Source organism: Macrotis lagotis, chromosome 1 (assembly GCF_037893015.1).
Source record: "Macrotis lagotis isolate mMagLag1 chromosome 1, bilby.v1.9.chrom.fasta, whole genome shotgun sequence".
Taxonomy (NCBI): domain Eukaryota; kingdom Metazoa; phylum Chordata; class Mammalia; order Peramelemorphia; family Peramelidae; genus Macrotis; species Macrotis lagotis.
The window spans coordinates 479,785,446-479,798,646 of NC_133658.1; the positions used below are offsets into that span (position 1 = coordinate 479,785,446).

The window sequence follows — 13,201 nt, forward strand, 5'->3', positions numbered from 1 at the left end:
AAGTATTTTTTAAAAAACAAGTTCCACAGAGCCCAGGAAAAAAAAACCTCTGATTTCAAGGGGTTATATTAGTTATATAGAAAAATTAAATGCTCTAGCATGATTCATTCTGAAAGGGTTACAATAGGTAAAGTTTTACAATATAACTTCTCATTAGCAATAATCTGATGACAAGGTAGAGATAGACCACATTTTCTTAGTCAGTATATACCCTATTTAATTATCTATCCCCCTAAAAAAGCATGTTTTTCTTCTCTAAAACATCTCCTTAGAGGCTAAACAACCATCTTACTGTTAGAAGGTGGAATAAGCTTATTTTTTTAAAAAGAGGATTTGCCTAGGGAAAAAAAGAAAAGTTTTGGGGAAATCTAGAAAGAAAAATATTTGAGTGAACCCTGAAGGGATGTTGTAGGATGGGAGGGGTAGGGTTCCAAGAGGCAGAGGTGATAAAGGAGATCATTTTAGAGTTGGATATAAAGGTGTTATGGTATCTGTACTCCAAACTTGCAAGTAACCCCTTCCTAGTGGTAAGTAGAGCCAGCTATTTGGGGCAATGGATAGAACACTGAATTAAGTCAGGAAGTCCCAAATTCAAATTTTGCTTCCAAATACATATTAATGGGACACTAGTCAAATCATCTGCTCTCTCAATGAGGATAATAATAACACTTGCTTTCCAGGGTTCTTATCATAATTAAATGAGATAATATTTGGAAATTACTTTGCAAACCTTAAAGTACTAGCTAAGTACTAGTGATAAAGTAGAAGATTTTGATGATGATGTGGATAGGATGCCAGGTCTGGAGGCAGGAGGATTTACCTTCCAGAGTTCAAATCTGGCCTCAAAGACTTACTAGCTGTGTAGCCCTAGGCAAGTTACTTAATCCTATTTGTCTCAGTTCCTTATCAGTAAAATGAACTGAAGATTCCTTGCCAAAAAAGGGATCATAAACAATCAGACACTCCTGAAAAGGACTAATCAACAAACACAAAAATTCATTGTTCTTTAATAAGGACTATAGATTTTTCTTACTTGATTGTTAAGAGAATATAACTCCTCTACATCATTGTCAAATCTGTAACATGTTTTTAACTATTGATAATATCAATCTTGAATTGTAAAAAATTGAGATAGATATATACATATATGTGCTCCATTTAAGTAACATAATGAACATATTTTAACAGACTTTATGGAATTCTGGAGTAAAGAGGGTGTGCACTAATGATTGGCACTGATTTCTTAGAGATGCTCATTTAAAATTTGTTATATGTTAGCTTTTCTATTTCTCCAATTACTAGTGAAATTCTGGATTGTTTTAAATTTGTTAAATAGCATTCTGATATTTTTATCAGACTCCTAGTAGCTGTACCAAGAGTTTGGGCTCCCTGGTTACAGGGCTTGTTATTTCTTTTCATTTTCTTAAAGGAGCAAAAGATGCCTGAATTGTACCATCCTGTCTGATTATTAAACCTTTGAGCTCCTTAGATGGAATTGGATGATATTTGATGGGGTTTTTTTGCTGCTTGAATCAACCTTGACTCTTTGGAAAATATGTTGGCACTTACCATTGTAATGCATATCATGACCTTTGTGGGTCTCCACAGGCCTTCGGGGAGCAATGGCTTTTGCGTTGGCAATTCGGGACACTGCCACTTACTCTCACCAGATGATGTTCTCCACAACTCTCCTGATTGTCTTCTTCACGGTTTGGATCATCGGTGGAGGCACAACCCCCATGTTGTCCTGGCTGAACATAAGGTTCGTCAAGGGGGAAAAGAGAATCTTGATTTCTTATCTAGATAACATGTGTTAAGATAATGTGTTTTAATGTGTGAGTATTTTTTTGACTTTTACTTTTAAGATTTTTACTTTAACGAGACTAGAGTGTTTTGAATTGTCCTAAAGACAATTGTTGTTTCCTTTTACACCTGCTAGAGTGATTTTAGGAATCTGTCTAATTACTTGGAAGTCTGAATTTCTCAAGTGTGAGCAAGAAACAAAGTGATACAGTTCAGGTTCAAGTTTCAATCTGTCAGTTGTCATTTATTAAACACATACTGTATTCCAGGTACCTCAGAGGTAAGTGCCAGACATACAAAGAAAGACAAAAGGGAACTCCTATTCTCAAGAAGCTCACAGTCTGATGAAAGAGGCAACATGCAAACAATTATTTACAAATAAGATATAGACAGGATAAACTGGGGATGATTATTAGGGGAAAGGCAATTAGAATTAAGAAGGCTGGGAAAAGCTTCTCACAAAAGGTAGGACTTTAGCTGAGACATGAAAGTTTATTTAATGAGGGATGTTTGGCATAGTTATGAACCTGTCAGAAGTATTAAAAAACATTAACTTGGGGTTTGTACTATAGTGAGAAACAAATATATGGTAAGTCATGTTTCTTTTGTGTGTTTTATTACTATTATAAGAGTGTGTTATAATGAATGTATGTTGTCCTTAAAACCAGGAAAACATGGGTTTGAAGTCCACCTCCACTACTTAACCAGCTTTATGTCCGTGGGCATGTTACTTGCCCTTTCTAAGCCTCAGTTTCCTTATCTGTAAAAATGAAGAGAATAATCCTAAATGAGCTCATTGATATAAAGTACTATGCACATTTTAAAAGCTACATAAAAGGCAGTTTTGATAATTATTTCTTTACAAGCTAACATAGAAATGTGTGTTTGTGTGATTTAGTGTGTCTCACCTATAACCTCTTGCTGTGACTGGTGCCTTGTGCTTGTGCTTGGTAGATGTATTTCAGATGGGAAATGATTTCTTATTGATAGAATCAGTGTTTCTTATGACTTGCTTTTACAGTATTTTCTCAGTTGAGTGGTTGTAAGTTGAAGCAACCTCAGTTTTATTTTCTCATTTAAATTTAAAACCATTTTCATAATAATTGTTGTTTAGTTATTTTCAGTCATGTCCAACTCATATGACCCCACCTGAGTTTTTATTTGGGGGGTGCTATCTCAGGCAGGATTTGAACTTAAGTCTTTGTGATTCCAGGCCCAGTACTTTATTCCCTGCTCCACCTAGCTTCCCCTTTGTAATAATATTAAGATGTTATTTGAATTTAAATGCCAAACAGAGATGTTTGTATTTGATCCTAGAAGAAATAGGAAGTCACTAGAGCTTACTAATCTGGGAAAATGACATGATCATATCTGTACTTTTAAAACAAATCTCTGACAGCTATGTGGGAAATAATTTGAAAGGATAGCTGATGAGGTAGCTGATTTCTAATGACTCTCTTGGCTCTAAAATTCTGTGATCCTGAACCTCTGTTTTTCATTTATAATCATTAATGAATGTATGTTGTTATAGTTATAATCATTAGTGTTGCTAGGCAGACTTTTAAAGATGTCTGATTGCCTTCATCAGCCCAGCCCAGATGAGGTTCTGTTGCAGAGTTGCTAGCTAGGAGATCTGTGTGAAGTAATGTTCTCCAGAGCCAGAAGATGGCAATCTCATATAGTGGAATCATATGACTGGGCCTTGCCCCTTTTCTTCCGTCTGCTGGCCTTCAAAGTGAATTCCCTTACAAACAGTAACTTCCTGTAGAGCTAGCTGATAGGAGTTTTGTGGAGGCAAAGGCCTGGATAGTCTAAACCACCTTTTTGGAAGTGAGAAGGAAACAATGTTTCGAGCCAGGAACATTTATGACCTGATACTTACATTTTGGAAAGCAATCTGGAGTTATGGCCTAAGGGTTATTAAACTATCCTTGGAACAAGTAATTCTATTATTAGGACTGTTTCACAAGGTAATCAGTTATTATTAATCACTTATTATTAAATATGGGAATGGGACTGAAACTCGAGTTTTCTTCCTCAAAATCCAATGCTCCTTTTGTTGGTCCATGCTGACCCTTGGAAGAACTGTGTCTTCAGTCTGATATTTTTCTAAGTGTCTGCTTATTTCTCATCCTAGAGTGATAGAAAAGGCATTATAATTTTTCATCTTATCATTCCAGCTAGATAATTTTCTTTTGATCCCTTGCCTTCCCTGTTAGAGTCTATGTCACTTAGTGGATAGGCAAGGCAGTAACACACAGTTATTAATCAGCCACCTGCACTGGGAATATGAAAGTGAGGAAAAAAGAAACAATCCTGACCTTTAAGGAGCTTACTCTGTAATGGGGGAAATAATACACCAAAGGGAACTTAAAGTGGGCAGGGGAGGGGAGAAAGGGACCCAAGTCCTTTTCCAGAATTACACTGCTAGTAGCCAAGACCACAGTTTCAAAGTCTGAAAAACAAGAAGCAAAGTCAGGAAAGGAATTGAGAATGGCCTGCTTGAGCCTCTCTCTCAAAACTGAAGCCCTGGGAGAAAGTAACCCATATGAAAAGGGCTGGCATCATGGAAAAAAGCTAAGTTTGGTAAAAGGCCCTAGTCTCTGAAGTAGCTGAGGCCTGGTAGCAAAGTCTAGAAAACCAGGAAGGGAAAGAGACTAGCCTTAGTAAGAAAGACCTTTTCTAACCATGTGACCCTGGACAAAGCACTTAATTTCAGTGTACATGGGCAATTCTCTAAGACTTTAATTTATGGAGCAGATACTGATCCACACTGATAGTTTTCTTGTTTGGAGCTCAGTGATATCTATTGCAGGTCTGGTGCAAATATTCCTCGTTAGCTAAAAATCATGACCAGATTATATGGCTAAGCAAAGTCTGACAGAAGTTTCATGGGCAATGTACATCTCTCTGAGTTTGGTTTTCTGATCAGCAAAATGAGAGAGATGAATAGAATGACCTCAGTGTCTCTTCTAGCTCTAATATTCTGATTGGTCAATATAGATTCATCATCAGGAATCGACTTTTGCCTTGAGGGGGAATAAGAGAGAATTTCATGGAGATGGGAAAGGATCTTTTCCTTTACCCAGCTGTCTATACTCTGAATATTCCCAGAAATTTAAACTTATTTTCTTACAGCCTAGGACCCCATTAAAACAGACTCCCCCTGGAAGAAGCTACATTAATATATTTTCACATATTTTATGAGATAATTTTAAGACCTTTTTGGAGTATTAATTTTTTGATTGTGGGATGATACAGCCCTTATCACCAAGTAAAGGGTAAGGAATAGGCAGAGAGAGAGAGAGAGACAGACAGAAATAGAGAAAGTGCTTCATACCTACCTTACATTATTGGTGAGGGCAAATTGATTTAAATTAATGAATAGCTTAAAGTTGTATAATAACTTGTACAAGGTTGAGAACTTACATTCAAATGACTTTAAGAGGTTTGGGATGACAAAGATGATTGAAGAGCTCAAAACTAATATTGTTCTACACTGTTTTTCCTCATAACTCAAGATTAATACAATCAGGGATATATGCAATATATATTAATATATAGCATGAATATATGAATGTATAGGTGCGTATATCTAGCATGATGAATACATATTGAACTAGGCTCCCTTGAGTTCAATTTTAGCAAACATTAGGATAACATTCACATGTTTGTTGTTTACTTAGGACTGCCAGCAATCATGTACAAAAGGGAATTTGGTAGAACTGTACTCAGACTTTTTCAGGGAGCATATTTTTACTTTGACACAGTCTGAAACTGGGGTCTTCTGTAGGTGGGATTTTCAGTACTTATCCATCAAAAGACTTCCCTGGGGGCAGCTAGGTGGTACAGTGGATAGAGCACTGACCCTGGAGTCAGGAGGACCTGAGTTCAAATGTGGTCTCAGACACTTAATAATTACCTAGCCATGTGGCCTTGGGCAAGCCACTGAACCCCATTGCCTTGCAAAAAAAAAACTTAAAAAAAAATAATTGCCTAACTGTGTGACCTTGGGCAAGTCACATAACCCCATTGCCTTAAATGATTTTTTTTAATTAAAAAAACGCTGATCACATCCATCAAGGGTGGAAGGATGGAAGGATCAGGTTCATTATCAATAATTTCATGAAAGTGCCCTTTCTCACTCCAGACCTTGGGGAGGGAGGGGATGAGGGTAGGAAAGGAAGGAGTATCAGTTATGCTAAAAGACCTTCACAAAGCATGGTGGGAGTGAGGGGAAAGCAGGTCTTATATTGATGGGATTGAGAAGGCTTACTTAAAAATGTGTTTCATTTTTTAATCTGATTACCAAAAGACCCTCTTTGGGGTTTGTGTGTGTGTGTGTGTGTGTGTGTGTCTGTGTCTGTGTGTGTGTGTATTTATTTTTATTTGTTTTTAGGTTTTTGCAAGGCAAATGGGGTTAAGTGTCTTGCCCAAGGCCACACTGCTAGGTAATTATTAAGTGTCTGAGACCACATTTGAACCCAGGTACTCCTGACTCCAAGACCGGTGCTTTATCCACTGAGCCACCTAGCCACCCCCGTATTTATTTTTATAAAGGTCACCTCCCAACCACTTTTGTTCACAGAAAAATAAATCTACATATATTTATATAGATATATATTATATATAAAATATGATAGATATATATATATGAGTCACAATATATATCTGTGTATTCATACATATCTATATGTAGATAAGTGTGTGAATGTGTTTTGGACAGGACCATGTATAGGGAACTCCTAGTAAGAAACCCCTTTTTTCTATGTTCTGAAACTTAAAGAGACAGGTGGCTCAGTGGACCTGGAGTCAGGAGACTTGAGTTCAGGTCCAACCTCAGACACTTACTAGCTGTGTGACCCTATGCAAGTCACTTAACTTGTGTTTGCCTTAATCCAATGGAGAAGAAAAAAAGATATTCTAATTTCTTGGCCAAGAAAATCCCACATGGGGTCAAAGAGTCAGACTCAGCTGAGCAAAAATGATCTGCAACTTAAAAGTTTCAATAGGTTGTCTGGAAAACTGAGATATTAAGACTTGTCAGTCAAACAGCACAGTTTGGCAGTTTGACAGTAGATGGAAAACTGGACTTCAGTTCAAATGCAGCTTCACATATTTATTAACTGTGTGACCATGGGTCAAGTTATTTAATCTGTTTCAGTTTCCTCATCTGTAAAATAAACATAATAATAGTACCTGCCTCCCAGAAGTATGAGGATGAAATGAAATAATATTTGTAAAGTTCTTTATAAATATTTTAAAATGGTAACTTTTATAATTATTATGTTGTTTTTATATCCAAAGTCACATAGCTAATTGTGCCAAAGACAGGACTTTGTAGCTCTGAGTCTGACTTTGCATACGCATCTCCCTACTGCCTAATAGTACAAATGTTATCTCAGTTTATAGATGAGGAAATCAAGCCTTAGAATGGTTAGGTAACTTGAACATAGTCCTACTTACTATTAAATATGGGAATGGGACTGAAACTTGAGTTTTCTTCCACAAAATCCAATCCCCTTTTGTTGCCCCATACCAACACTTCTCTTAAGGTAGAAGTAAGGGCAACTTATAGGAAGGATATTATTTGTTCTTCTTTTAGAAAGTAATAAAGGCTATTCTGGAGATGCTTGTTAATTTTACAGTCTTTTCAATAGATCACCCTCAAACTGTGTCCCCTCTCCACTGAGGAGAAAACAAAAAAAAAAAATGGGCTGAGGCATGTGGATGGATCTTGGGTTATCTCTAAGAAAGAACATAAGATACAAGATATCACATTTACCTAGCTGAGGCAGAATCAGAGAATGTCAGAGTGGGAGAGACTTCAGTCTAGTTCATCCTTTATACCATCACTTCTCAGACTTTTTGGTCTCAGGACTCCTTTATATTCTTTAAAATTATTGAGGACCTCAAAGAACTTGTTTTTTGGGGTTATAGCTATTGGTATTTTAAAAATATTTCAACCCATTAAAATTAATCATAAATCTATTTCATATTAGCATAACTAAATATTTTATAAAAATAACTATTTTCCAAAACAAAAAAATATTGAGAAGAGTGACATTGTTTTCTATGTTTTTGTAAATCCGTAATGTTCAGCTTAATAGAAAACAACTGGATTCTCTGAAAGAGACTTGAGAATCCACAGGGCTCCACAGACCACACTTTAAGAATCACTGCTTTATTGTAAACTCTGCATTAATGATCTACTGAAGTTACCTTCTGTAACTCTCCATCATTTAATGAACAAAGTATAAACTCCTTGGAGGACAGTTAGGTAACCCAGTGAATAATGCCAGGTCTGAAGTCAAGAAAATTCATGTCCCTGAATTCAAATCTGACTTCAGACACTTACTAATTGTGTGGGCAAGTCACTTAACCCTGTTTGCTTCAGTTTCCTCATCTATAAAATGAACTGGAGAAGGAAATGGCAAGCCACTCCAGCATGTTTGCCAAGAAAACTCAAAATGGAGCAACAAAGAGTTGGACCCGATTGAACAACAACATAAGCTCTTTAACACAGACTTCAAAGACTTCAGTGTTAGGGGTCCAGTTTGCCCTTCCAGACTGTTCTCTTTCATCCATTCTGCAATCCAGCTGGAATGGACTACTCTCTGTCTCCACTGATATCCTAATGCTTTTCTTGACTCCATGTCTTTCCTGTGGCAGAGTTGATGGAACACACTTTGGAGTTAGGAAGATATGGATTCAAACCTTTCCTCAAACAATTAGTCCTTGACTAATTCACTTGCTTTCTCAGCTTCAAAGCTTCATTATCTTATTTCCACAAAATAAGGATAATAATACCTGTAGCGTTTGCCTTGTAAAATCATCATGATGATCAGATGAAATATATTTATGTACATATATTTGTGTGTGTGTGTGTGTGTATATATATATATATGTGTGTGTATATATATATATATATATATATATATATATATGCATATGCACTTTTAGCTAAGTGCTTTATTGCTATAACATGGTGGATAGAATACCTGACTTAAAGTCAGAAAGACTCCTCTTTGTTAGTTCAAATCTGCCTCAGACACTTACTAGGACCAAGTCACTTAACTTTGTTTGCCTGAATTTCCTTATCTGTAAAAGTGAGCTAGAGAAGGAAATGGCAAACCACTTGAGAATTGTTGCCAAGAAATCCCCATATGGGATCATGAAGAGTCAGACACAACTGAAAAATGACTCAATAGAATATAGCTGTTTTACTTTTTGTTGTACATAAAATAGACTTGGCAATCACCCTCAATTCCATCTTTTGAAGACCCTGTTTTCCTTCAAAGTCTATCTTGGTTACCCTACCCACCCCCCATCTCCTCTCCTTCATCCTTTACTTTCCTTTCTTTTCTTTTTTTTTTTTGCAAGGCAAATGGGGTTAAGTGGCTTGCCCAAGGCCACACTGCTAGGTAATTATTAAGTGTCTGAGGCCGGATTTGAACCCAGGTACTCCTGATCCAAGGCCGATGCTCTATCCACTGTGCCACCTAGCCCACCCCCCTTTACTTTCTTATATATAGCTCTTTTAAGAAACTGCCTCTTCTTTTTAATTCTCATCCTCTATCTTGGATCTTATTTATGTTTATGTACATTTCCTGGTACTGGATCATAAGCTTTTTGTGATCATAACTTGATCCTATCTCTTTGCTTCCTGAACACAATTCTTTGCCTTCCATATAGAAGGTACTTAATAAATGTTGGTATGAATTGAATTTGTTTCTTTCCACTCTGCTATAACAATAACATAAGAATAGTTGAATACTACTTTGTATGAAATACTTTGTCAAAACAGGTCTAGACCTTTTGTGCCTGATTAAATAAACTTTATGATTTACTGTGAATAGAAAATCAAATAAAAACCTACTGGCCAGCTTTCTGGTAGCAAATCAGACATTTAATTGAATAATTCATTGGATGGTAGAGACATGGTTCATTACCATCTGGTGACTCAAAACCTTTTCAGCTTTCTATAATAATGATGATGATAATAAAATCTAATATTTCTATAGTGCTTTAAAGTTTATGAAATGTTTTCCGTTTTCCATTCTGGCAACCTCTGAGGTAGATGCTGTTATTATTCCCATCTTACAGGGTAAACTGAAGCTGAGAAGGATTAAGTGAGTTGCTCAAGGTCACTCAAGTCCTAAATGCCTGAGGAAAGGTTTCAAACCCAGGTCTTACTGACTCTACATCTAACACACAGCCCACAGGCTGCACTATATCCTGCACCGTTCTGAAGAGTAACCTGAACCTGATTAAAATGTAATAGAATATATTTAACAAAATGAGTAAAAAATATCAAATATAGTACCATTATGTTAATCCTTAAATTAAGTAATAGAGCATAATCTCCCTCCAATGCTGCCATTATTACCCAATAGATAAAATAGAGAACATAAAAACATATCATACAATGCACATCAATCCATAATGTTCATAAGGAAAAACTGGAACCTTGGAGAAGATTTCAGTGAGTGCCTACATGATTCAGACAGGTCCAAGTATGTTTCTGAATACATTTCTGCTAATGAAGGAAACAAGAAATCTACAGTTTTATGCTTTTTTAGTGGTATTCCAAGCAAAAACAAAATGACCTTAACATTTCCTATTCCCAGGGCATACAAAGTCAGTTTGTGATCTTCAGGGATCCTTGTATATGCTTTAGTGGGTTTCTCTTTGAATTTGCACTGCCTTCTGGTTTTGTCTCAATAGCATTGTAATCAAGTGGCCACCTGATATTCTTTTGAATGACTCTCCAGTTTTGTGTTTTATAAAACACCTCTCAATAAACCTAAGTATCATCCCAATTTTACTTATGGCAGAAAATTGGATTTAGAGCACTTTGGCACTTGCCCAGTATCTTGTAGCAATTGTTGTGCAGTCGTGTCCATCTTTTTTGACTCCATTTGTGTTGTTGGTTTTTTGGGGGGGGTTTTGGCAAAGATGCTGAAGAAATTTGCCATTTCCTTCTCCATCTCATTTTTACAGATGAAGAAACTTAGGCCAATATGGTAAAGTGACTTGTCCAGGGTCACACCTTTTAAATGTTTAAGGTCATATTTGAACTCAGGCAGAGAAGTCTTCCATCTCTAGGCTCTGTGCTCTATCCAACTACCCCATCATATATCTAGTAAGATGGCATAATCAGGATTCAAACACAGGTCTTTCTAATCCAAATCCAATGCTCTTACCACTGTACCACTGCCATATCTACAGCATCCTAGTCAAATAGTTAAATAGATACTGGATTGCTTCATGATACATGTCCCTTTCTAACATATACCTGGGATAGGTCTTAGTAATTCATCTTCATGCTTCACCCTAATTTTGACTATTTTAAAATATTTATCTTTGACTTTGTATACTGCTGGGAATAGGAAACTTTATGGTCATTTTGTCTTTGCTCGGAATGCTACAAAAAAAAGCATTAAATTGTGGGTTTCTTTTTTCCTTCATCAGCAGAAATGTATTTAGAAACATATTTAGGCCTGACTAAATCATGTAGGCCTCCTTTCAAGCCTTTTCCCAGCTTCCATTTCCTTATGAACATTATATAATATTGTGTATTGTGATATGATTTTATATCCAGGAGTTATTGAAAGAATCTTCTTTATTTTATCTACTGAGGAATGCTAGCAGCATTAGAGAGAGATGATTCTCTATTGTATGACTTAATTTAAGGATTTAAAAACTTTGAATATTTTTTTAATTTACTTTTGCGTTTATGTTCATGCAGTTGAAATGGAGGCAGAAAGAACCAGGGGTTCACAATATTACAAGTCCAGTGCATAAATTTTAGGCAATAATTGATGCAGCAATCTCATTGTTCCTTTAATCTGGGCCTCAATATCAAGTATGAAGCCAGAAGACTTACAGAATAAGGCAGTGAATAATGCTAGATGGGGCTGTCTGACCCCTTGAGATCTGTTTATTCTTTGGTTGATGAACAATGAAGAGGTCTTTTCTCAGAGATTTGTTTTATGAGCAATTCAACATGAACAAATAAGGAAAGTAAGCCAGATATTTAAAAAAACTATAACTTTTGTAACTTATTGACTCCTATAGTTGTTTCAGGTGTATTTCATAGTTTTTTTTTTCATTTGTTCATTTTGTTTCCATTTCTTTTTAAAGTCAAACTTGAATAAAATTATTGAGGGCATTCACTACTTCCCCATGAGGTCCAGGAAGAAATCACAGTGATAGCCCAGTCTGTGTTGTGTGGCACGTTCACTTACAGGTCAGGTACTGGAGTAAAACAGCTGACTGCCCCACTGGAATTCCCCACCTAGTATGGACTTCAGGGAACCAGACAAAGGGAAGTGGATTTAAGTGAGGGCTGCACTGCAGTTGAAAAGCAGAATCAGCCTTGGGACAGGAGAGGATTAAACCAGATCCTCATAAAATAAATCTTTAAAAATCATAAACCTCTTAAGTAATTCCCTGCCCTCCCACCCTCTACTTTTTTTTCCCCCAAGGCAATGGGGTTAAGTAGCTTGCCCAAGGCCACAAAGCTAGGTAATTATTAAGTGTGTGAGACCGGATTTGAACTCAGGTTCTCCTGACGGGCTCTATCCACTGTGCCACCTAGCTGCCCCCCCACCCCCTACTTTTCAACAAGAAAAGTAAACTCAAATAATAGAGACTAGAGGTCTGGGGAAATGAAAGGGGGGTATAAATGAAAGCATTTATATAAAGCCTATCACATGCCAGTCGCTGTGACAATGCATTTTAAATACCTCACCTGGCCCTTACAGCTATTATTATTATTCCTATCTTACAGTTGAAGGAAACTAAGACAAATAGAGGTTAAATAACTTGCCCAAAGTCATACAGCTACCAAGTAGCAGGGGTTACATTTGAACTCAGTTCTTTCTGACTCCAGTACTGTGTCCACTGTGCTAGAGAAAGAACAGGCAGTAGAATTTTCCAAACTTAGAATAGTTGCCATTTAGTTCTGCCTCAATTAAGAACTTAAATCTGAGTTTGAAGTAATTTTGAAATCTCCTATGTTTCTTTTGGGAAATGGGGGAATGAAGGAAGTTGTAATATGGCACCAGATTTCACTTTGAATTCCCTAATGTAATAATGACATTAACATTTTCCCAAGTTCATATGGTGATTGCACATATATTATTATTCCCATTTTATAGATGAGGAAACTAATAGAAAAAAAACCAAGTGACATTCTCAGTCACACAGCTAATAAATGTCAAACCCTTGATTCAAATCTAGGTTTCTTTGGACTATTTTTGACAACTGTCTTCCATTCAATTCCCATAGAAAGATTATTCTTTTGTCAATTATCACATAAAGTGAAAAATGTTCCTGCAAGATTTTGTGGTTTCCTGGCAGTTTTGTACTTCTGTCAAGGTAGGCTATTGGA

General features: G+C 36.5%; 1 protein-coding gene across 1 annotated transcript in view; it reads left to right on the forward strand.

The window, feature by feature from the left end:
- SLC9A7 (solute carrier family 9 member A7) overlaps positions 1-13,201 on the forward strand; it is a 203,715-nt gene that overhangs the window by 138,511 nt on the left and 52,003 nt on the right. The window contains exon 12 of the mRNA XM_074213704.1: positions 1,609-1,762. Coding sequence (XP_074069805.1) covers positions 1,609-1,762 — 154 coding nt within the window. The remainder of the gene's footprint in view (positions 1-1,608; positions 1,763-13,201) is intronic.